The sequence below is a fragment of the Aureococcus anophagefferens genome (assembly GCF_000186865.1).
Source record: "Aureococcus anophagefferens unplaced genomic scaffold AURANscaffold_17, whole genome shotgun sequence".
Taxonomy (NCBI): Eukaryota; class Pelagophyceae; order Pelagomonadales; family Pelagomonadaceae; genus Aureococcus; species Aureococcus anophagefferens.
This window is the reverse complement of record NW_008705577.1, coordinates 223,947-248,041: the sequence shown is the minus strand read 5'-3', so window position 1 is coordinate 248,041 and position 24,095 is coordinate 223,947. Positions and strand designations below refer to the sequence as shown.

The 24,095-nt window shown below is 70.6% G+C and overlaps 5 protein-coding genes across 5 annotated transcripts in view; 3 read left to right on the top strand and 2 right to left on the bottom strand.

The window, feature by feature from the left end:
- Positions 1–3,633: 3,633 nt before the first annotated feature.
- AURANDRAFT_65806 (hypothetical protein) lies at positions 3,634–4,155 on the bottom strand (the record flags this gene model as incomplete). Its single annotated transcript, XM_009040821.1, has 1 exon — positions 3,634–4,155. The coding sequence occupies one exon, from the start codon at positions 4,153–4,155 to the stop codon at positions 3,634–3,636; it is 522 nt and encodes a 173-aa protein (XP_009039069.1).
- Positions 4,156–8,197: 4,042 nt separating this feature from the next.
- Positions 8,198–11,120, top strand: AURANDRAFT_29819 (hypothetical protein; the record flags this gene model as incomplete). The annotated part of the gene is made up of 4 exons (XM_009040943.1): positions 8,198–8,566; positions 8,930–9,037; positions 9,936–10,022; positions 10,752–11,120. 4 exons carry the CDS (start codon positions 8,198–8,200, stop codon positions 11,118–11,120), a joined length of 933 nt encoding a protein of 310 aa, XP_009039191.1.
- A 6,335-nt stretch (positions 11,121–17,455) lies between these two features.
- On the top strand, positions 17,456–18,277 carry AURANDRAFT_72034 (expressed protein; the record flags this gene model as incomplete). Its single annotated transcript, XM_009040944.1, has 2 exons — positions 17,456–17,942; positions 18,067–18,277. 2 exons carry the CDS (start codon positions 17,456–17,458, stop codon positions 18,186–18,188), a joined length of 609 nt encoding a protein of 202 aa, XP_009039192.1.
- Positions 18,278–22,800: 4,523 nt separating this feature from the next.
- On the top strand, positions 22,801–23,349 carry AURANDRAFT_29530 (hypothetical protein; the record flags this gene model as incomplete). The annotated part of the gene is made up of 1 exon (XM_009040945.1): positions 22,801–23,349. One exon carries the CDS (start codon positions 22,801–22,803, stop codon positions 23,347–23,349), a length of 549 nt encoding a protein of 182 aa, XP_009039193.1.
- Positions 23,350–23,504: 155 nt separating this feature from the next.
- The window catches only part of AURANDRAFT_65802 (hypothetical protein), a gene marked incomplete at both ends in the record, with an annotated part of 6,961 nt that continues 6,370 nt past the window's right edge, over positions 23,505–24,095 (bottom strand). The window contains one exon of the mRNA XM_009040820.1: positions 23,505–24,026. Coding sequence (XP_009039068.1) covers positions 23,505–24,026 — 522 coding nt within the window. The remainder of the gene's footprint in view (positions 24,027–24,095) is intronic.

The following is a 24,095-nucleotide window of genomic DNA, read 5'->3' as shown; positions in this document are numbered from 1 at the left end:
CGCCCTGGTCGCCCGACGCGGACCAGAGCGTCGTCTCCGCGTCGGCGTCGCCGCAGGCGCCGCAGGTCAGCGCGCAGGCCGCCGCGTCGAAGCAGTCGCTGCAGTCCGCGGCGTCGTCGTCGAAGCAGCCCGTGGCGACGAGGCTCAATTCGCCGACGTCCGCGCCGTACATGGCGTAGTCGAAGGCGAGCGCGAGCTCGCAGCTCGGCGGCCAGAGCAGGCCCGAGCCGTCGCCGAGGCTCGCGGGGAAGGGCGGCGACCGCAGGATGAAGCGCTTGCTCGGGTGCGAGTCGTCCGGGTCCGCCGACTGCCAGCCGTCGTTGCTGCTCTCCACGAAGGCCCACCAGGAGCCGTCGGACGGCGCCGTCGCGCCCGTCGCGTCGCCGTCGGCGTTGGACTCGCGGGCCCGGCTCCAGCAGCGGTCGAAGCCGTCGCAGGACCAGCCGTCGGACGAGTCGTACGTCTCGCCGCCGGACCACTCGCCCCAGCCGTCCTCGAAGGACGTCGCGAGGGCCCACGCGTCGAGCACGTCCTCGCCGCAGACCGCCGTCGGATGGAAGGTCGGCGGCAACGTCGGCGCCGCGCTCGGCACCTGTGTGGAAATCAAATCTTGAATCCGACTTCAATGTGCGCGTAATCGAACGGTTTGGACCAGACTATTTCGCTGTGCTTCGAGAACTCGACGAGAGCAATCGATTCGTCCAAAAAATCAGCCGAATCGACTTCGATTTGACCGAGCTAGAGATTTCTGAAGTTTGGCCCCGACGTCCCAGCTCACTGGTTGATTTCCACACAGCTCGGCACGGGCTCGGGCACGGGCGTCGGCGCCGGCGACGGCCGGCCGCTCGGGAGCGCCGTCGGGAGCGGCGTCGGGCCGCGCGTCGGCGCGGGCATAGGCGCCGCGGTCGGGACGACGGACCTGCGGTGAAGGATGTAAGGCGCGCGCCGCGGCGAAGGAACGGGGGACGCCGTCGGCCCAGACCCGGAGGCCAGGCTTCGATGGTTCGATTCGTACGGCGCGCTGCTCGGTGCGGGCGACGGGCTCGCGCTCGGCGCCGAGGACGGAGCGGTCGAGGTCGTCGGTGGCACGCTAGGCCGCGGCGACGGAGTGGCCGTCGTCGGAAAAGGCGACGGCAGTGGCGTCGGCAGGAGCGTCGACGGCGCCGCCGTCGAAGGCGCCGCCGTCGAAGGCGCCGCCGTCGACGGCGCCGCCGTCGGCAAGGAGTCCGCGTGCGCGGTCCTCCCGAGGACCGCCAGCGCGACGAGCGCGACGAGCGCCCGCTTGCGCGACCTCGACGAGGACGTCATCGTTGCCTGGGGCGGCCGCGCGGCCGCGGACGCGCGCCGGACCGCGGGACCGCTCCTCGCGTAGCTCGCGGAGGCCGGCTCCGACTCCGAGAGCGCCCGCTTGCGCGACCTCGACGAGGACGTCATCGTTGCCTGGGGCGGCCGCGCGGCCGCGGACGCGCGCCGGACCGCGGGACCGCTCCTCGCGTAGCTCGACGAGCGTCTCCTGGCCGCCGAAGCACTCGATGGACTCGTCGTTGAGCGCGCCCTGCGCGCCGCGCGCCGCGCTCAGGCCGTCCTTGGTACAAGCGAGATTCAGCATGCACCGACGTCGTTACGGGCGAATTTCAGTCGCCGCCGGGGGGCGAGCTGCCATAGGAACGAACTCGAAGCGCGACGAGACGCGTCGTCGAGTGGTCTAAGAACCGCGAACGGAGCGCGGCTTCCTCTCGAAATGTGGCTCGACGACCCCGCGCGCGCGCGGCGCGAACGAAGATCGTCGCTGTTTTTGAAACATAGACCCAACGTCGCTGCGTCGACCCGGGGGCATAAAGCGACACCCGGGCCGGCGCCAGGGCGCGTCGATTGAAATTCGCACGGCGGCCCGCCGCGCGCGACGACGCGAGTGGTCATCCCTGGCCAAAACCACGTATCTTAGCCTTCGAGCGCACCCGAAAGCGCCGTAGACAGCTCAGGCGTCGACAGCTCCGCCGTCGGTACTGCAAGTCCTACGAGTAATCGCGGCAGCGTGCTGAAATACGGCGACACGCGGCCGCCGCGGCCCTGGAGGGGCGCCTCCCGACGCTCCAGCGCTCTGTCAACTCTACGCGCGCGCGCGCCCGACTTTCTCAGCGCGCGAGACGATTTCCCGGCGACTGACGCGAAGAAGCTCTCGACCAGCGCGCGGTACACGATCGCACGCGGGCGTGCCGCCGAGCGCGTGGCACGCCGCGCAGCTTCTGACCGAGAGGCGCTGTCCAGCCACCTACTTGCCCACGGGACCCGCGGACGACTCGGTCGGCGCAGACGTTCGGACGGCCCGCGAGGAGCTCCCACGACGTGAGCGACCTCGCCGAGGCCTCGAGCGTCCACACGGACCTCTACGACCACCAGGACTAGCTCGGTCGCGTCCAGAACCCGCACGAAGGAGAGATTTTGGTGTTTCGAAGCCGAGCCCACCATAGCCGTCCCCGTAAAACGACCTTTACACGCGGCCATCGACTCCGTTTGACATAGTTTGGATCTTCGGGGAGCCCCCAAGGACCCCCCTCGGCCCTCAGAACCACCCCCCCGTGGCCCCGGGGCACGCCCGACGCGGCGGACAGCGCGGCAGCGCGGGTACTTTCATGCTGAATCTCGCTTGTAGGCCGAGGCAAGGACTTGCTTGCGGTCTATGAGCGCTCCCAGAGAGAGTAGAAGCGCTCCGCACGGCCTAATATAGTCTACAAACGATGCTGGAACCGCAGACGCGTGCACCGCTGCGTTTTCGACGGACGCGCGCGCGTTCAAATCTCGAGAGGCGCACGAGCGCACGTGGCCGACGAGCGCGTTGCATACCCTTGGGAGGGCGCGCGCACACCTTCGCCCCACCCGCAACCCCCTCATACACGCTCAGTTTCGGGGATCATATCATGCGCGTCTTTGAAGGCTTAGGACGACGCGCAGACAATGTCGCGCGCGAATTCCTCGCGCGCACAGCCGTCCCACGACATGCTGAAGGCATTCGAACAAGCGGTGCCACAACCTGACTGAGTGATATGACTCTGAGTGCTCACTTAGTGCTGCGAGACGCTAAAGTCTGCGGCCGACCTGCTAAAGCTGTGGCGCCCCCAGGCGGACTTGCCAGGAAGTTTTGGAGACAGCAACATCGATGTTGCGATTCGCCCAGTGAAGCCTAGCGGAAGCCTCGGGATGGAGCCGTCCCGGACGGCGCCTCCAGCAGTCCCGCGGCTGGCTTGTGCAGACGCAGCGACGTCGTCCCGTACTAGTCGCGCCCTGGCCACCGCGCGGTGCGCGCCCGGCCGCCGCGGCCGGACTTCCAGATCCGGGCGCGGGCCGGCGGGACGAACGCCGCCGGGAGCCGCCCTGCCCGAGGTACGCGAGCTGCGGGAGAGCGTCCGCGAGTGGCACGCGCGCGCCGACAGCCGACCACAGATAACGATCCGAGTCGCTCCCGCGGGGACGTTGCGATCGACAAATAAGCGAACAAAATCCTTACTGCGAAGGACCTGTGGTGGCTGTGGGCACATCGACGACGAGGGACACACAGGGGCGAAGGGCTCCGCGCGCGAGGCGGCGGCGGCGCCCGGGGGGCACAGGGCGGGCGGTTTTCGAGGTCGCGGCGCCTCATCTCAGCGAGGCCGTCATGGCGACGAGGCGGCTCGTGACGTGCGAGTTGGAGAGGTGTTTCATGGCGAACATGGGCCCGCCCAGGTCGAAGTCCGCGAGGAAGTCGCGCATGACGGGGTCGCTCTCGAAGACCTCCTTGCCGAACGAGTCGACCAAATGGGCGATGGTCTCCGGATGCAGGAGACCGACGGGCGCCGCGGCGTCCCAGGCGCTCATGGCGGCCCCGGCGCCCCGCGCCGTGTCCCCGGGGTAGGCCGCGGAGGCCGACTGCGGGTACATCGACAGCGCGCCGGCGGCTCGTCGCCGGTGGAGCCGGCCGACGGCGTCCCAGGCGCTCAGGGCACCGGCAGCCCGCGGCGTGTCTCCGGGGTAGGCCCCGGACGTCTGGGGGTACATGGACCGCGCGCCGGCGGCTCGTCGGCGGTGCGACATCGCGGAAGCGCTGAACGCGTCGATAAACGCCGGCGCGGACAGCGCCAAAAGCAGCAGGACTTTGCTTAGGATGTGTGGCGACGTCATCGATGCACGGGGGGTGTTTTGGGGGGCGCGCGCAGCAGCTTGCACGTCGTGCGCGTCGCTTTATCGAGGATCAACTTGCGATCGTGGCCGCGCTCTGCAAGCTTGCGGCTTCAGTGATGCCGCGTTTATGCGGCATTGAAGGTCAACGTTAACCAGGGCAGCAGCCCGGAGCATGGAGTCTGGGGGCCTGCTGAGACCGAACATGCGCCACGGCCGCTGGTGACGCCCTCGGATCAGCGCATCAAATCTCGCCGCGACGCGCGTCGCGCGGCAAGCTTATAACGCGCGGTTGTCGTCGGCGGGCGCGCCGCCGCTCGCGGCGCTCAAGGCGGCGCTGCGCGGCGCATCGTCGCGCGACGGTGCGCGCCGGCCGCGCGCTCTACGGCGCCGCGCTCGACGACGCGGGCCGCGCGCGCGTCCAGAAGAACGTGCGCCTCTTGTGGGGACCCACTCGGCCCGGCCGCCGCGACTACGGCGAGGCGGGCCTCCCGGGCGACGGCGACGAGGTCTCCGAGGACTCGGGGGGCTACTGCGTCTGCGGCGGCGACGGCGGCGGGCGCATGGTCCAGTGCGACCGGCGGGACGCGTGCGGCTCCGGGCGGAGCTGGTTCCACCTCGAGTGCGTCGGCCTCCGCGAGTTCCCGGCGCCGGGCGCCGCGTGGCTCTGCCCGGACTGCCGCGCGCAGGCGACGCCGAGGCGGTCGCCGGGCGTCGCCGGGCTCCTCGTGTGCGTGAAATACGAGGCCGACGGAACGGTTGCCTTCGATGAGCTCAACTCGTTCAAGGGCAAGCTCGAACTCATCCAAGCACACATTAGCAGCTGCGAGGACAGCGTGACGGACCTCCTGACGTCGGTCGAGGCGCTTCGCGAGCGAAACAACAAGAAGAGGGCTGAGCATCTCGCCGAGTGCAGACAGCTCGCGAAAGACATCGCAGCTCTGGATCAGGATCTGCGACGCCCCGATCTAAAACCGAGCCATCACCCGTTTCCCCCGGACGTGGTGTCGATCCTCAAGGAGTGGCTCAGCACGCACTTCGACAACCCGTACCCGACGCGGCAGGAGAAGGAGCAACTCATGGCGAAGACGGGCCTCGACGCGGCGCAGGTCAACCACTGGTTCAAGAACGAGAGGAGAAGGGGGAAAGAGTGCCGCGTCCGAGCCGGCCCCAATCTAAAGCCGAGCCACCAGCACACCCCGGACGCGGTGTCGATCCTCAAGGAGTGGCTCAGCACGCACTTCGACAACCCGTACCCGACGCGGCAGGAGAAGGAGCAGCTCATGGTGAAGACGGGCCTCGACGCGACGCAGGTCAACTACTGGTTCAAGGGCGCCAGGCACCGGATGCGCGTGAAATAGGAGTCGCTCGCGCGCGAGCAGCTCGCGGCCACGGGCTACCTCGAGCCCGGCGGCGACCTCGAGGACGCCCTGGAAAGGTGGCGCCGCCGCGCGTAGCGGAGCGCGACCGGCGCGCCGACGGCGCCGTGCGATCACCTCTAGCCGCGTGCTGACCCCGCAAGCCGGGTAATCTCCGCAGTTTGGCGCTGTGTACAAGCGACTCTCGCCTATCGAAGGCCAGGGCTTCTAAGCGGACTTAGTACGCCGGCCGGGGCCCGGGTTTGTCGGGCCTCCGGCGCGCCGCGGTGGCCTCCGCGAAGCCGCGGCCGTCCTGGCGGATGCCGAGGGAGAAGTCCGCGATGAGCGGGCGCTTGTCGGGCGCCTGCTTGTAGTGGCGGTACTTGCACTGCGTGCCGTGGATGCCTACGGCAACGACTCGCGCGACGGCGAAAGAGTGACGCGCGCCGGAACTCGCAGAAGCCCTGCTGGTAGAAGACGCACTGGGGCTGGTCCGCCTCGTTGACGTGCTTGTAGGGGCAGTCCTTGACCTTGCACTGGTCGCCCCAGCGGCACACGGGCATGCGCGACATGTCGTATTGGTGCAAGAACTCGCAGGTCTCGCCCTTCATGCAGAGGCCGCGGAGCCAGTGGCGGCAGACGATCGTGCGGTACCTATCACGGACGACATCGACGGCGCGGGCGACCTGTCGGGACGCCGGCGCCGCGCTTCTCGTCGAGCTTCTGGCGCGACATGCCCTCCGGCGCGGACACCGAGGCCTTGTCGATGGCGGCCTTGCGCGCGGCCGCGGACTGGTGGTGGCCCGTCGCGTTGAGGGCCGGCAGGATGTCGGCGATGAAGGGCTCGAAGTCGAAGACGACGTCCGCCAAGTTCTCGTCGCCCGCGCCGGAGCCCCAGGCCATCGCGCCTGTTGTCCGGCGGCGCGCGACGCGATGCGGCGCGAAGTGCGGTGCTGTCGGACCGCTCGAAGCGGTCGCGCCGCGCGGAGCAGTCGGCGCCGGTCGAGCTGTCGGCGCGGCGCGCGGCGCACGGCGCGGGCGGTCGTGCGGGCGCGGAGCTGTCGGTGCTTGCTCTGCGGCGAGCTCGAGCTCCCCTCGGGTTTGGGTGGCGCCGCTCCGCCTCGATGCGAGGCCCGCGACGGTCACGCCGCGAGCTGCGCTTCGCGGTCGCGCCGCGCCGCCTCGAGGTCCGCGTCCCGCGCGAGCTGCGCGTCGCGGTCGTGCTACGCCGCGAGCTGCGGGCACGTCGCTGTCCGTCGCGGCGCGCGCGAGCTCGCGGCGCCGCGTCGTCCGCGCGCGCGCGTCGCACCGCTTCGCGCCGCCGCCGTCGCGTCGACGCCGCAGCGCCGCCTCGCGCCGACGCAGCCGCGACGCCGCGGCTGCGAACAACAGCGCCAGCGCGCGTAGGCGGCACCGCGGACGCCAAAAAGGCTGCCAAAAAGGCTGCCAAAAAGGCTGCCAAAAGGACGAAAAAGGATGTATATTACGAGTGCAAAAGGGTGTGATTAGAAAGCGCCGGGGAGAAGGCGTGCGCGCTCGGTGTCCGGGGCGCGGACCGCGAGCGCGGCGTAAGTTTTGGGGGGCGTCGACCGTGGGGGTGGGGTTTTTTCGGTCGGCGTGCTCTAGGGCGCCTCCGTCGGCTGGCCGGTCGGCGGGGGCGGCGGTGGGAGGCGGTCCCGGAGCGTTCCGTGTCCCTTGGCTCGTCGGCTTGGGCGTCTCCGTAGCCAGGAACACGTCGTCGTCCTGCGCGGCCGTCGTAGCGGAAACGTCATCGTCCTCCGGGGGCGGTGGCGGGGGAGGTCCAGGCATGGATCCATGGCCCTCGGACGTCGGCTTTCGCGTCTTCGAGGACGCAGTCGGCGAAACCTGCGAAAGAAACGCGAGGTGAGAGAACGCGCGCGACGAAGATTTCCGAGGCGAATCGCGATCTTCGGATCCGCCCGCGGACGAGCAAGCGCGACGCGCTCGCTCGCCGGACGTCCCGGACGAGGCATCCCGCGCCGACATCCCGAAGGAGCGCGCACGGTAGCCGCCGGAGCCGCCGCGCGCGAGGCAAAGCCTCGTATCGCGCCGCGGTCTCCGTTCCGGGTCGCCCGGGTCGCCGCGGCGACGCGCTCGCTCGCCGGCGCGACGCGACGCGCTCGCTGGCGCGACGCGCTCGCTCGCCGGGGACCGCAGCGCGACGACGGCTCGTCCAAAAACCAAAATCGTCACCGCGCGCGAACACCTCGGTTTGAAGTTTTGGATCCCGCGCGGCCGCGGACCGTGGGCGACGCGATGGGCTCCGACGTCGGAGCACCGTTGCCGTCCCAGGGGGGCGGAGGAGGTCCCGGCCTGCGAAGCGCGACGGGGTCAGATCCAGCGCGTTCCGCGCGCGCGCGTTGGACGTCAACATCAATGTGAACTTCAATATCAAGATGTGACTTTCAACATGAAGATGCTGAAATTCAACATGAAGGTGCCGTTTTTGGTTGAAGTTCCGACCGAAGTACCGACCGACGTCGGACGCCGCGACGCGCATGCTGCCGTGGCCTTCGCTGGTGGGTTTGCGCGTCTCTCCGGGGAGCGCGCTGGGCGCCCGCGTGGGGTCGCCCGCGGCGGCCGTCGGCGTGTACGTCGGCGCGGAGAGCACGATGGACGCCTGGGGCATGGACGTGGGCGAGATCTGCAGCGCCTCGGCCTGGGGCATGGCCGTGGGCTTGGACGTGGGGCACTGGCTCGGCGAGAGCGTCGGCTTGTCCGAAGGCGCGCTCGACGGCTTCGCCGACGAGGGCTCCTGCGTCGGCAGCGGGATGGGCGCCGCCGTCGGTCTTGTCGTCGGCAGCGGCATGGGCACCGTCGACGGCAGGCTCGTCGGCGGCACGGACGGGAAGCTCGTGGGAGCGGCGCTGGGCTTCTCCGAGGGCTTCGGCGTCGGCAGCGCCGACGGCGCGGAGATGGGCAGCGCGGAGGGCTCCTCCGTGGGCTCGGGCGTCGGCGGCTCCGTGGGGACGGTCGTCGGCGCGGGCACGGGCACGCCCGTCGGCGCGGGGCTCGGCGCGTCGGACGGCCGCGGCGTCGGGTAGAGCGTCGGCGGCCTCGAGGGCGACACCGTGGGCGCGTCGTAGTACGTGCCCTCGTAGAGCGCGAGGCTCTCCTCGCAGGGCGCCTCCTCGCACGAGAGCGTCGAGTCGTCCTTGCCCACCATCTTGAAGGAGATCTCCGAGACGCTGTCGTCCTCGCACGACGACGCGACGTCGAGCTCGTACGTGCCGTCCTCGATGCAGACCCACTCGTCGTAGGAGTAGCCGCTCGACAGCGTGCCGGAGAGGATGACGGAGCCCGTCGTGTTGTAGAGCACCATGTCGCAGGTGCCCCAGCCGTCGCCGCCCGAGTCCATGAACCAGAGGCGGTAGACGGACTCGCCGTCGGGGCACGAGATCGACGGCGCGAACGTCGGCGCCGCGGACGGCTCGGGCACGGGCACGAGCGACGGCCGCGACGTCGGCAGGGCGCTCGGCTTCTCCGTGGGCTCGGGCGACGGCAGCGTCGTCGGCACGCGCGTCGGCGCGTCGGACGGCGGGATCGACGGCTTGCTCGTCGGCGGCACGCTGGGCTCGGACGACGGGAGGAACGTCGGATAGGGCGACGGCATGCCCGTCGGCGGCTCGCTCGGCAGCGCCGTCGGCGCCGCGGACGGCGGGTTCGTGGGCATGCCGCTGGGCAGCGGCGTCGGCTGGCTCGACGGCGCCGCGGACGGCAGCGTCGACGGGTAGATCGTAGGTTCCGACGTCGGGATCATCGTGGGCTCCTTGGTCGGCTCCGCCGTCGGCGCGGACGTCGGCGACTCGGACGGGCCGGACGTCGGCGGCACGGACGGCATGTACGTGGGGCTCGACGTCGGGAACACGGTGGGCTTGGGCGACGGGTACGCCGTCGGCGGCGCGCTCGGGTACGGCGTGGGCACGTACGTGGGCTTGGACGTCGGGATCTCGCTCGGCGCGATCGTCGGCGCCGGGTAGGGCATCGTCGTCGGCGTCGAGGTGGGAAGCTTCGTGGGCCGGCCTGCGATGGGACGCGGTGTTACGGCTGCCGCGTTCTCCGGGTTTCCGGGCGGCGAGATCGGCGCGCGCGGCGCTCGAGTCGCGGCAGAGGCACACAAGGCTCTCGGAGTTGCTCAGAAAGCGCTCGGAGTTGCTCAGAAAGCGCTCTCTGAGTTGCTCAGAAAGGCTCTCTGAATTGCTCGAAAGGCTCTCCGAATTGAAAGGCTCTCCGAATTGCTCTCAAGGGCTCTCTGCGTTCTCTCCGCGCGCAAAAGAAAAAAGTCGCGACTCCGGTCTCCGACGGGTCGGCCGCGGGCTCGGGACCTCCGTGGGGCTGTAGGTGGGCAGCGGGGCCGGCACGCCCGTGGGCAGGCTCGTGGGCAGGCCCGAGGGCGCCGGGTAGGGCTGGGCCGTGGGCCGGTACGTGGGCTCCGGCACGGGCACGGCCGTCGGCGCGGACGTCGGGAGCGGCACGGGCAGGCCCGACGGCGTCGACGTCGGCGTGTAGGACGGCGCCTCGGTGGGGTAGAGCGTGGGCGGCAGGGACGGCGACAGCGTCGGCGCGTCGTAGTATTTGCCGTTGTACATGCAGAAGTTCTCCTCGCAGGGCGCGTCCTCGCAGTAGAGCTTCTCGCCGCGCTTGTCGGAGATCTCCATGGAGATCTCGCCGGAGTGGGAGCAGTCGTCGGTGACCTGGAGCTCGTAGCAGCCGTCCTGCATGCAGATCCACTCGTCGAAGACGTAGCCCGTGTCCAGGGAGCCGGAGAGGACGACCTCCTCCTCGTCGAACGTCGTCGTCGAGTTCGTGATCGAGTACTGGCACGCGCCCCAGCCGTCGCCGCCCGCGTCGTACATCCAGAGGCGGTAGAGCGACATGCCGTCGGCGCAGGAGATGGACGGGCGCGCCGACGGGTGGTCCGTGGGCACCATCGTCGGCGCCATGGACGGCAGCGACGACGGGAGGCCGGACGGCGCGGGCGACGGCTGCGCCGTCGGCCCGTCCGTCGGCGCCACGGAGGGCTTCGACGAGGGCGTCATGGTCGGCACCTTGGACGGGTGGACCGTGGGCGCGTCCGTGGGGACCTTGGACGGGTACGTCGTCGGGATCTTGGACGGCATGACCGTCGGGTCGGGCGTCGGCATGAGCGTCGGGTTGATCGTCGGCCCCGACGACGGGACGTAGGACGGCTGCGATGTCGGAGCGATGCTGGGCAGGAAGCTCGGCGACTCCGTGGGCACGAAGGACGGCTCCGGCGACGGCTCGAGGGTCGGGCCGGACGTCGGGATGGGCACGGGCGCCTTGGAGGGCTCGGCCGTCGGCCGGAGCGTCGGCGCCGGGAAAGGCGCGTCCGTCGGCTGGGGCTCGGGGATCTTCGTGGGCGCCGCGGACGGCATGGTCGTCGGGATCTGCGTCGGGTGCGGCACGGGGGCGCCCGTGGGGTACCCGGTGGGGATCGTCGTCGGCAGCGCCGTCGGCACGGGCTCGGGCGCCGCGGACGGGAAGCCCGTGGGCGTCACGCTGGGCTCGGGCGTCGGGTCCGGCGCCGGGATGGGCGTCGGCAGCTCCGAGGGCGTCTCCGTGGGGTAGAAGGTCGGCGGCAGCGTCGGCGACAGCGTCGGCGCGTCGTAGTAGTGGCCGTCATACATGCAGAAGTGGTCGGAGCACGGCGCCTCGATGCACTCGAGGTACTCGCCCTCGCTGTCCTCGACCTGGAGCGAGATCTCGCCGGGCAGCGTGCACGAGTCCGTGACCTCGATCTGGTAGCAGCCGTTCTCCATGCAGAAGTACTGGTCCGAGACGTAGCCCGAGTCGAGCTTGCCCGACCTGGGCAGGACAAGGGTGATTCAACGTCAGTGTTTCGCGCGCGCGCGTCCCAAACCAAGCATCCACGCTTCGAGACCGTTCCGAGAGATGATCGCTCGTCCAAAAATCAGCCGAAACGAGTGGAAAACGGCCGAGATATGAGGCTTTGAAGTTTGGAATTTCGCTCTTTTGTCTTCACTGTGCCCGACATGACGACGGTCGCCTCGGTGAAGTCGTAGGTGCTGTTCGTGATCGAGTACTGGCACGCGCCCCAGCCGTCGCCGCCGGCGTCGTACATCCAGAGGCGGTACAGGCTCTTGCCGTCGGGGCAGGTGATGGACGGGCTCGGGCTCGGCATGATCGTCGGCAGCGCGCTGGGGTCCGCGGACGGCGGCGCCGTCGGCGAGCCCGTCGGCGCCGTCGACGGCGGGAAGGTCGGCCCGGGCGACGGCGGGTTCGTCGGCGTGTTCGTCGGCGCCGCGGACGGCGGGAACGACGGGCTCGGCGACGGCACGAGCGACGGGAGCGTCGAGGGCAGCGGCGTCGGCGCCATGGTCGGCACCTCCGTCGGCGCGAGGCTCGGCGGGTCGCTGGGCAGCGACGTCGGGTAGGTCGACGGGTAGGAGGTCGGCGCCTCCGACGGGTAGGTCGACGGAATGATCGACGGGCCCTCCGTGGGGTAGGACGTGGGGCAATTCGACGGCAGCGTCGACGGCGTCGCCGACGGCGGGAACGACGGGTGCGCGGTGGGCAAGAACGTCGGCGGGTAGCTCGGCGCCGCCGTGGGCATGCCGCTGGGCTCCGGCGTGGGCTGCACGGAGGGCTCCTCGGTCGGCGCCGGCACGGGGAGCGCGCTGGGGACCTCCGAGGGGTAGCTCGAGGGCGCGTAGCTCGGCGGCGACGTCGGGTACGCGCTCGGGTACTCGCTGGGCACGCTCGACGTGGGCGCGGGCGACGGCAGGTTCGTCGGGCGGCGCGTCGGCTTGGGGCTCGGCGCCGCGGAGGGCGCCGCGGTGGGGATCTTCGTCGGGCGGCGCGTCGGCTTCGACGTCGGCAGCGCGGACGGCTCGTAGGTCGGCGCGGACGTCGGCGGCACGGACGGCACGGGCGTCGGGATCTTCGTCGGGCGGCGCGTCGGCCGCGGCGTGGGAATCTCCGTGGGCTTGGACGTGGGCAGCTCGCTCGGCGTCGCCGTCGGGTAGAACGTCGGCGGCAGCGTCGGCGACAGCGTCGGCGCGTCGTAGTAGTGGCCGCCGTAGACGCAGAACGTGTCCGCGCAGGGCGCCTCCTCGCACTCGAGGTTCTCCTTGTAGCGGTCCGAGATGTCCATGGAGATCTCGCCCGCGTGCTTGCACGACGACGTGACCTCGAGCTCGTAGCAGCCGTCCTGCATGCACTGCCAGTACTGGGCGTAGGCGCCGGACTCCATGCCGCCCTCGATGACGGTCTGCTTCTCGGAGAAGCGGCTCGACGAGTTCGTGATGGAGAAGACGCAGTCGCCCCAGCCGTCGCCGCCCGCGTCCCAGAGCTGGAACTTGTAGACGTAGCCGTCGCCGGGGCAGTCCAGCGACGGCAGCGGCGTCGGCATGGCGCTGGGCTCCGTCGTCGGCAGGAAGGTGGGGTACATGGTCGGCGTCGCCGTCGGCTCGCTGGACGGCGACGTCGACGGGACGAGCGACGGGATCGACGACGGCAGCACCGTCGGCCCGTGGCTCGGGATGGACGAGGGGAGCACGCTGGGCACGATGGACGGCAGCGTCGAGGGCGTCTGCGACGGCAGGAGCGTCGGGACCTCGGACGGCAGCGACGTCGGCGCGTACGTGGGCTCCGGCGTCGGGTAGATGGACGGCGCCGCGGTCGGTAGCTCCGACGGATAGGTCGTCGGGTAGGACGTGGGAATCTTCGTGGGCCGGCGCGTCGGGAGCGGGCTCGGGACGGCCGTCGGCGCCGGCTCGGGCGCGCCCGACGGCGCGGACGTCGGCGTGTACGTCGTGGGCACGGGGCTCGGCAGGCCGGACGGCGCCGGCACGGGCATGCCCGAGGGCACCGTCGACGGCACGGCCGTCGGCGCCTCCGACGGGTAGAGCGTCGGAGCCTATGCGGGTGGTTGTGAGTTTTCTCGGAGTTTTAAGTTTTTCGTCTCTCTCTGGTCTGTGAGTCTTCCGTCTCTCTCGAACTCCGTCTCTCTCAGTCGCGCCGTAGAGTCAAAGTGTGAAGATCTTGCCTCTCTCCAAGTGTTCCAGTGTCTCGCGAAGTCCGCGTCTCTCTCCGTCGAAGTCCGCGTCTCTCGCCGGCACCGTAAAAGTCGAAGTGTGAAGGTCTTCCAAGGGCGCCGGTGCGCGCCGGGCTCGGCACCTTGGTCGGGCGGAACGTCGGGCGCGGCGAGGGGACCTCGGAGGGCACGGAGGTCGGCACCTTCGTCGGCCGGCGCGTCGGCCGCGGCGTCGGCATCTCCGTGGGGTAGCTCGAGGGCATCTCCGAGGGCGCGGAGGTGGGCATTTTGGTCGGCCGGCGCGTGGGCTTGGGCGACGGCAGCGCCGTGGGCTCCTCCGTCGGGTAGAAGGTCGGGGGCCGCGACGGCGACGCCGTGGGCGCGTCGTACCACGTGCCCTCGTAGACGCAGAAGTCGGAGGTGACGCCGGCGCCGACGGTCATCTTGCCGCCCTCCTCGTCGTCGAGCTGGAGCGAGATCTCCGAGGAGTGCTTGCAGTCGTCCGTGACCTCGGCCGTGTAGCAGCCGTCCGTGAAGCAGAGCCAGATGACCTCGTACTCGCCGGACTCGAGCGTGCCCGAGGCGAGGACGTAGTCGTCGTCGTTGTCGGCGTAGACGCTGTACTCGCAGTTGCCCCAGCCGTCGCCGCCGTCGTCGAGGAGCCAGAGCCGGTAGACGTACTCCATCGCCGGGCACTCGGGCGAGGGCATCGGCGTGGGCACGATCGTGGGGTTCGGCGTCGGCACGGGCGTCGGCCCGGACGACGGCACGTAGGACGGCGTCGTCGTCGGCAGGGGCGTCGGCGGGAAGGTCGGGTTGACCGTCGGCAGGTACGACGGCGTCGACGTCGGCGCGAGCGACGGCACGACCGTGGGCCCGGCCGTGGGGGCCAGGGACGGGTGCACCGTCGGCGACATGGTCGGCGTGTAGGACGGCGACGACGTCGGCGCCTCCGTCGGCGGGTGGCTGCCCGAGGGCGCCGCCGTCGTCGGCGCCGCGGTCGTCGGCGCGTACGTCGTCGGCGGGTCCGACGGCGCGGACGTCGGCGCGTCCGTGTTGTCCGGCGTCTCGCAGTGGCGCTTGCAGTACTTGCAGGTCTTGAGCTTGATGCCCTTCATGTCGCTGCCGTCGTCGTCGCCGTCGTCGAGGCAGTTGATGGAGCACCACTCGCACCTGCCAGGACGAAGGGTTATTTCTGAGCAAATCCTCGAGCGATTTGTGAGCTCTCCCCGAGATCTCCCGATCCCGGGCAGACCGCTTCCCCGGAGCGCCGAGGGCTGCCCGGAGCGGCGTCGGCAGCCCATGGAGGGCGTCGTCGACCTCGTGAGCGACGACGACGACAACAGGGCGTTCACGTTCGCGCGCGCGCCGTCCCTGCCTCTCGAATCGTTCCCAGGGTGAAGTCGGCGCCGCGGGACGGGGCTTTCGCGGACCCGGGAGGCGCACGCGCCGACGTCGCCCGCGTGCGGGATGCAGTTCGTCGGCGGGTTGACGAGGAAGTCGTCGTAGTCGCAGTAGTGGGGGGCGGTCTCGTCGTCGGCGTCGTCGTCGCCGTCGTCGCCGTCGTCGTCGTCGCCGTCGCCGTCGTCGCCCTTGTCGTCCGCGACGACGACGCCGCCCTTGTTCTTCTTGGCGTGCGGCGAGCCGAACGACAGCTTCGACAGCGTGAGCGGGTCCTCGTCCTCCTCGGACGACGACGCCGCGGCCATCTGCTTCTCCTCGGCGGGCGCCGCGGCGCCGACGGTGCGGAGGCTCGAGGACGTGGACCGCGAGTCCTGGTACCGCGAGCCCGCGAGCGCCAGGGTCGCGAGCACGAGCGCGCCGGCGACGAGCACGCGCGGCGCCTTGGAGGCGCTCTTCTTCGCGGCGGGCGGGGCCGGCGACGCCTCGAGGTCCTCGGCCCGGAGGAAGGGGGACGCCTCGTCCTCCATCCGCGGCATCGCCTCTTTTACCTACGTGAGTGGGGTTTGATGTCGGGGCGAATGTGTTTTTGTGTGGGGTGTTTCCAACGAGCGATGGTGGAGAAGGGAGGAGACGGGGGGGAGAGTGTCGCTCCCCGCGAGTCCGCCGGACGAGGCCGAGGCGGGCCCTCGTGCAGGGGGTGCACCCGGGAGCGTCCGGGCTCCGACGGCTCCCGGGGATCCGGTCCCGTCCGGCCGCGATCGGCTCCGAAGGAGCGACCAGGCGCCCGACGATGGTGTCGGGCCGACCGGGGAATCGGCCGCGAGGCTCGGCCGGGAGGCACGGCCCCGGACGAGTCCGGACGAGTCCGGACGAGTCCGAGGACGGCTCCGGAGGATCCCGAAGGTCCCGCGGACGCCCGTCGCCCGCCTCGCGCCGCGACGGGACGACGGCCGTCGCCATCGAGGCGGACTCGACGGACGACGCCCCGTCGCGGCGGGCACGAGGCCCCGGGCACCCGGACGAGTCCGGACGAGCCCGAGGACGGCTCCGGAGGATCCCGAAGGTCCCGCGGACGCCCGTCGCCCGCCTCGCGCCGCGACGGGACGACGGCCGTCGCCATCGAGACGGGCTCGACGGACGACGCCCCGCCGCGGCGGGCCCTCGTGCGGGGGGGACGCCCGGGAACGTCCGGGCCCCGGCGGCTCCCGGGGATCCGGTCCCGTCCGGCCGCGATCGGCTCCGAAGGAGCGGCCGGGCGCCCGCCGTCGTGGTCCAAGGTGACATGGACGACGCGCGGGACGCCTCGGCCGCGCCCCCGTTGTCCCGGATCCCGCGCCGGTTTCGCACACCGCCTCTCGTCGATGGACACGGCCCGCAAGTTGCCACGCGGCCCCCTCGAAGAAAAAATTGACGGCGCCGCGACGCGCGGCGTCCTGGTAGGCAACGGGGGTCACGCGAGGCTGTCTTGGGCCACCGGTGCCCCCTCGGTCCGCGACGCGAGGGCTTCTACGCCGAGCGGAGGCGACGTGCAGAGGCTGCCAAAAACACCGTACGACGTCCAAAAGGGTTAACATGTATCTACAACAAAGCCGAAACTGCCTTCACTCTCTGAAGCTGCCGCGATGGACACGTCGATGGACACGAAACTCGCTGGCTGCCGCCTGGCCAAGGCCGGAGGCGAAGGCGCAAGAGGCGCGAAGGCGCACGGGACGAGTCGAGCGGCGACATGTTGCGTGCCGGCCTCGCGTGGCAGCTTCTGCTCGGTGGCAGCTTCTGCCTCGCGCGCCGCGCGCTCCTCGGCGGCGCGCTTCTGCTCGCGGGCGCGCTCGCGGCAGCGGCGCTCGATGTCCGCGGCCTCGGCCTCGGTGCGCCGCCGCCGCGCACGCTCCGCGAGCACCGGCGCGACGCAGGCACGCGCGCGGCGCAGCCGCGGCGGACCGCCTGGAGCCGCGGCGCGGCCGCGCGGCGCGCGTGGCGGCCGCAGCGGAGGAGGACGCGCGGCGCGCAGAGGTCGAGCGCCTCACGGCCGCCGCGCGCGCGGCCGGGGCCGAGCGCCGCGAGGCCGAGCGCCTCGAGGCCGAGCGCCTCGAGCGCCTCGAGCGCGTCGAAGCCGAGGACGAGTCGAGCAGCGGACGAGTCGGAGGCGGACGAGTCGGCACGCTCGAGGACGCGCTGCGGCGATCGACGGCGCGACGTCGCAGCGGAGCGCTGCGCCGGCCGCGCCGAACGACGCGGACGGCGCCGCGCCGGCCGACTCGGACGGCGCGGAGCGCCGCGCCGTCGATCGCCGCCGTCCGTCGCGGCGGAGCGCCGCGCGGCGTGGAGCGGCCGCCTCCTTGTTCCGGGACGCGGTATTCTTCGGCGGCGTTCGTTGAGCGCCGGGTAATCCTATTTTCCATGAGGTCCGGCCCGCGCCCGCGCGGCGACGGCTCCACGAGCCTCAACATCGAGCCGGGCTCCAAGGTGCCGCCACGGCAGCTCAAGCTATAGAGCTCGTGTCAGAATGAAGCTCGCGCTGCTCGTCGGTTTCCTGTCCACGGGGTGCGCCCTCGTGAGCACGAAAGTGAGCACGACCGTGCGCGCGTCGTCGAGCGCGGTCCACTCGTGGCAGCCGAACAAGAACTTCAACGGTGAGAGCTCCGGCCGGTTGACGGACTTCGAGCGCTCCGCCCGCGCGGCGGGCGGCGGGGACCGCACCGTGACGATCCCCAAGCCCCTCGGCCTCATCCTCGACGACGACGCGAATGGCGACGTCTTCGTCAAGGAGATCGTCAAGGGCGGCAACGCCGAGGCCATCGGCGGCGTCAAGGTCGGCGACACGATCGCGATGGCCTCCGCGACGTTCGGCGGCCAGATGTGGTCCACGCGCGGCGTCGGCCTGCAGCGCGTCATGCGCGCCGTCGAGGTCCGCGCCGGCGACGTGAGCCTCGTCGTCCAGTCCAAGGAGGAGAAGAAAAACGTGCTCTCGAACCTCTTCGGCGCGCGCCCGCGTCCGCCGCGCGGCCCCCCGCGCCTCCGCGCGTTCGCGCCCGCGCGCCTCGCCCGCGCCTCGTCCGCGCTTCGCTCCTTCGCGACGCGTTCGCTCCTTCGCGACGCGTCGCGCCCCGCGCCCAGGTCAACAAGACAAGATCGACCGCGAACGCATCGTCGCGGCCGAGCAGAAGCGCAATACGCTCGAGGACGAGATCAAGAACGAGCGCAAGGAGGCCGCCAAGGGCTGGTTCGGCCTGTTCTGAGCGCTGCGCGCGCGAAGCTCGAACCGCGCGGCGGCGCGGACGCGTCGTCGGCCCGTCGGCCCAAAAACGCGCGCAGCCCGATGTTGTATAAAAACGCGAGCACGACGCGCGGCTGTACGCTCGGGGGTACGCGCTGGTAGCCGCGCGCCGTCCGACTCGCGGCTCCGGGACGACGTCCGGTGACGTCGTACGCGTCGAGACTGAGTTGGAGCTGCCAGTGATGCTGAAGGGAAACAGTGAACCACTAAAGGTGGCATCTCACGAGGTGGTGGACATCGACGGAGCCCGCGTGAATCCGCCACTCCTGCTGAGACGCGCAGATGGCCGAGGCCTCCCTGCTGCCCGGAAGCTTCGTCGAGGTGGTCCTCCTCTGGGACTTCAAGCGAAGGGAAAACGGCAACATCAAACAATGAAGCGGTCAAAATTTCAGCCAAAATTTCAGGCATCGCGCCATTCAAACAGGCTTTCTGAAACCCAAACACATCATTATGGCCGTCAAAGTCCACGCCTCCGTGTCGCTGATGCTCCGCTACGTCGCGAACCCGGACAACATCTCCATGTCGCTCGAAGGCCTCGCGTTCGTGTCGGGCGACCGCGCCGACGAACACCAGTGGTACATCATGAAGATCCTGAACTCCAAGCACGACGACGCTTGGAAGTTCAATCAGTGCAAGACGTACATCATGGGCGAGGTCAAGGTGGCGCAGTCCGGCATGGGCGTGAACATCGTCGGTGACGAGAACCAGGTGCAGAACCTGCCCGGGCTCGGCGGGCTCCTCGGCGCCGCGGGCGCCGCGGCGCCGCCGCCGCCCGAGGGCGCGCCGCGCGCGCCCCCCAAGACGACGCCCTCGAGCGGCACGCCGCCGCCGACGCCCCAGGTCCCGTCGCCGCCCCTGCCCACGACCGTGCCCAAGCCGCCCACGGAGACGCCCCCGGGGCCGAACGCGGAGATCGAGGCGCTCAAGGCGCAGCTCGCCCAGGCCCAGGCCCAGGCCCAGCTCCAGGCCCAGCTCCAGGCCACGCAGAACAAGACCGAGATCACCATCGACAACTCGTCCACGGGCGAGTCGCGCTCCACGGGCTCCGACTCGGACCACGCCGCGCGCCTCGCGAAGATCGAGAAGGACGCCGACAAGCGGCGCGCGGAGAAAAGCCTCAACCGGAAGATCAAGCGGGACGATCGCGACGACCGCTACGCCGGATCGTCCGACGACGACGAGGCCCTGTGGAACGCCTGGGGTTCGGCGAACAAGAAAGCGACCCATAGAATCCACAAGTCCAAAACCAACAACATCGTGTCCCGGAAACTCGGCGTCGCAGATACGGAGCAACCCGCTGTGCCTCTGCCACAACAACGGCGAGCCAATTGTCACCTATGCTGCGGCGTCGAAAGTCCAAAAGACTTTCTTTGACGTTGAGAGCAGGCTCCGCAAGCTTGAACCCCCGGAGGTCGCCGGAAAGCTCATTCCCGGCCTCGAGCTGGGCCAAAAGACGATCTCCGGCGAGTTCGAAGCGCTGAGCCCGGCGAAAGCGACCTTTTCCGACAGCAGCCAGGCCGCGTACCGCCTCTACTTCCGGATGCTGTCCGAGGACGACGTCGCGCCGACGTCGCCCGCGGCCGGCAACCTGGCCGCCGCGCCCGCCGTTATCGTCCCGGACCTCGAGCTCGAGGTCGGCCAGTTCGTCGTCGTCTGCCTCGTGTCCGACACGACGTACACGGCGGGCGAGGTCGTCGAGATCTTCAACGAGCGGCCGGGCAACGGCTTCGTGAAGCGGTTCGAGGTCTGCTACGCCGGCGCCGCCTTGTTCATCGAGTTCGACGCCAAGGGCCGCGGCGAGCACGGCGACTACGAGATCGTCCCGCCGGACAAGATCGCGCCGCTGAAGCACGCCGACGGCTGCGTCGTCGCCGTCGGCGACAGGCTCGACCCCCGCCGCTATCCACGCGTGTGGATCACCGGCGATTTGGGCGAGCGCGGCCCTTTGCTCGAGCAGCTCGAGGCGCTCGGGGCGACGCGCGTGCTCGACGGGGCGGAGGGGGCCAAGCTGCTCGAGGGCGGCGAGGTGCCCTTCGACGTCCTGCTGTGCGGGACGTCGGCGGAGCCCTGGATGATGCTCCTCGCCGGCGAGACGCGGTGCGTCAAGCTCGAGCTCGCGTCGTCGCCGCCGTCGTTCGTCGTCGCGGGGCGCCAGTGGCGGTGGGCGCTCGCGTCGCCGGCGGAGTCGCCCGCGGCGCCGCCGCCGGGCTCGCGCGTCGAGACGCTCTTCGACGGCGACACGTGGTACCCGGGCAAGATCGTGGAGCGCCTCGGCCCGGACTTGGCGCGCGTCAAGTACGACGACGGCGACGAGGATACCGTCGCCTTCCCGGACATGGAGGTCAAGGTAACGGCCGTCGCGGAGTCGCTCGCGGAGCCGACCTACGCCGCCGACGTGCGCAACCACGTGATTCAGGCGGGCCGGCCGCGGCTGCCCGTCGCGGGCCCGCGCCAGCAGCAATCCTCGGACATCTCGAACAAAGCCAAGCAGTTCGCGGCGGACGCCATCGCCGCGGCGCGCCTCCCATCGGACGCCGTCGCCGCGGCGCGCGACACGCACGAGAAGGCGGCCGACGCCGACGAGACGGCGGCCTTCGACCCCTGGCCCGCCGCGACGGAGGCGGCCGACGCGCGCCCCGCGATGCCCGAGACCCCCGGCGAGGTCATCGACGAGGACGAGGGTCGCCACGTCCACGCGAAGCACGACCGCGACGAGGCGGACGAAGCGCGGCTGAAGCGCCGCGACGTCGCGGCGGTGCCGCCGGCCGCCAAGCTGCGCGGCGTCCCGAAGCCGCGCCTGCCCGCGGACGACGACGACGAGGACCCGCCGCCGCCGGGCGACGACGGCGAGGTGCACATCTGGGACGTTGACACGGGGTGCTACGTCCGCTTTGGCTGAAGCGCCGCGACGTCGCGGCGGTGCCGCCGGCCGCCAAGCTGCGCGGCGTCCCGAAGCTGCGCCCGGGCCGCTGAGCGGCGGCTTCGCGACCGCGCTCCGCCGGGCGCGCTGGCCTCGTCGGCAGGCTCGTCGCGCCTTGCCGCGCTGTCTACCTGTACATACTCCCCCCCTTCCCGCGACCGCGTCCTCGCCGCCGCCACCATGTTCTCTCCGCGCGCGCGCGTCGGCTCGAGCCGACGCGGCGACGCGCTCCCCGCCCTGTGCTGCTGTTCTCCAAGTTCGTCGGCGTCGGACGCGCGGCGCCCCACGCCGTCGTCGTGTCGGTCTTCGAGTTCTGGGACTGGCCGCTTCATCATTTCATGCGCTCCTTGGGCTCGGATTGGGGCTCACGGTCCACCGCTCTGTCCTGTACTTCCCCACTGTGTCGCTTCCCCACCGTGTCGCTTCCCCACTGTGTCGCTTCCCCACTGTGTCGCTCTGTGTCGCTTTGTGATGGGTCCCCACTGTGTCGCTTCCCTGCTCCGTCTTACTAAGACCGCTGCTTGCAGTCGTCGACGCGGGTGCGAGCGCGTCGCGCTCGCGCGCGCGCGGCAGATCTGATCTCGTCCGCGGACGCGAGACGGCCTGCTGGTTCAACAAGCCGGCCATGCACTCGTTGCATCTTCTCTGCGCGTCGACTCAGCCGCGTGCTTGCTCGCTGCGTGGGCGCGCCGCCAGAGCTCGTTGCAACGCTAGCGTGCACGCGACGCGCTCGCTTGCGACGCGCTGCGCTGCGCGCTACAAATGTCCGACGAGGAGCAGCCGCGCCTGCCGGACTACTTCCCGCTGGCGCCCAAGGGCTGCGCGAAGCAGGCGAACGCGTTCTTCGAGTGCTTCGCCGCCGCCGGCGCGCAGGCGCCCGACACCGCGGTGCGCGCGCGCTTCAGACTGCCGGCGCGCGATGCGAAGAAATCCGCTCGCAGGACGCGGACGCGGGCCGCCGCGGTCTCGTCGAGTGCGCGAAGACGCTCGGCACCTACAAAAAGGTGCGCGCTCCCGGCGCGCGGCGTCCGTCGACTCCTACGCCCGCTCGCAGTGCATGTCGTGGTGGGTGAAGCGGAATTCGATGCCCGAGATCTACCGGGTGGGTTGTTCGCGCTTTTGAGCACCGCGCGCCGACTTTTTGGTCCATAGGTCCCGGAGGAGTACCGCGTGCAACCGAAGGCGTAGGGTAGCGGTAAGCGTCTGTCACTAACCGCTGCTCGGTGGAGCGAAGTGACGCATGTGGCTGAGCTTCCCCCGCGAATGCTGCCGCGCGCGCGGCGCGTCGCCGCCAGGGCGTCGCTGCCCGGGCGCGCTGCGGCGGCGACGAATGCACTGGCGACTGCAACGGTGGCGACGACGATGTGGACCCTGTCGGAAAATGCGCCGCTGCGCACGCGCCGCCCGAGTCGCAGCGCAGGCCAAGAGCCCCGGCCGCGGCATCTCGAGCAGTCCGAGCGTCCCGATGTGCTGAGCGATATACGAGCACAGCGACCGCCGCGAGCTGCCCGCCGCGAGCCCGCACCGCTTGCAATCGTTCACGAACGGCCGCCGGAAGTGCCCGCGCGCATCGCTGCAGCGCGTGCTACACGTCGCGCTCCGTGTGAACCGGCGATAGGCCGCCGTCGCCGCGCGCCCGGAGAGCAACAACACGATGAAGCTCAAGCACCACGAGTCGAAGCTGCTGCGGAAGGTCGATTTTCTCCAGTGGAAGTCGGACAACACGCTGCGCGAGGCCCAGGTGCTGCGGCGGTACCACGTCACGAAGCGCGAGGACTACGTGAAGTACTCGCGTTTGGTCGGGCAGGTGACGTCCATGGTCGCCAAGCTCAAGGCCCTCAAGCCCGACGACGCGCAGCGCGAGGAGCTCAGCGAGCTCCTGCTCCGCAAGCTCTTCGCCATGGGCCTCGTCGACTCGGACGCGGGCCTCGCGAAGGCCGAGAAGGTCTCCGTCTCGGCGTTCTGCCGCCGCCGGCTGCCAGTCATCCTCGTCCGCCTCAAGATGGCCCAGTCCGTCAAGGAGGCCGTTTCCTTCGTCGAGCGCGGCGACGTCCGCGTCGGGCCCACGGTCATCACAGACTCCGCGTTCCTCGTCACGCGGTCCATGGAGGACTTCGTCACCTGGGCCGGCGACGCGTCCCAGCGACGACACATCGCCAAGTACAACAACAAGCTGGACGACTTTGACCTTCTGCAGTTGTAACATTCTAGGCGGTAGGCGCGGAGGATGAGCGATTAACCGGGAAACCACCGTGACCCCGGGAAGTAGTAGTCGCCGGCGGACTCCTAGTTTTTGGACGCGCCGCTTCTTATTGAAGAAGCTGGCCGCTAGGATTAATTGGCTGCCTAGAAGGCCTCCTAGCCTGAGAGCCCCTCCATCTCCTCGTACTTCCGCTTCAGGTCCTCGGGCGAGAACGCGTGGAACAAGACGAAGTTGTCCGCGCGGAACCGCCCCCAGTCCTCGATGCCGGCGCCGTCGGCCCAGAGCTTCTTGAGCTGGGTCCGTTTCCACCGGCCGAGCGGGAGCTCGGACCACCCGAGCTCCGGCGCGACCTCGCCCGTCGGCTCCGACGGCGGCGCCGGCGGGCCGCCGTAGGGCGCCGGGTAGCCGTGCATGGGCGCGCCGCGGGGCGGCGCCATGAACTGGGGCGGCGGCGTGAAGCCGTAGGGGAGCATGGGGTTGCCGTAGGGGTCGAGCGCGAAGCCGCCGTAGGGCGCGGCGTAGTGGCTGCCGTAGGGGTGGACGCCGTAGGGCGCGGGCGGCGGCGCCGGCGCGGGAGCCGCGATGCCGCGCTGCTGCCGCGCCAGTCTCTCGCGGAGCATCTCGCGGAGCGCCGCGTTCTCGAGGGCGAGGGGCCCGGTATCCGCGTCCTCGCGCCCCTGCGCGGCGCGGAGCGCGTCCCGCGCCGCCGCCTTCAAGCTCGGCAGCTCGGCGGCGGGCGGCGGCGG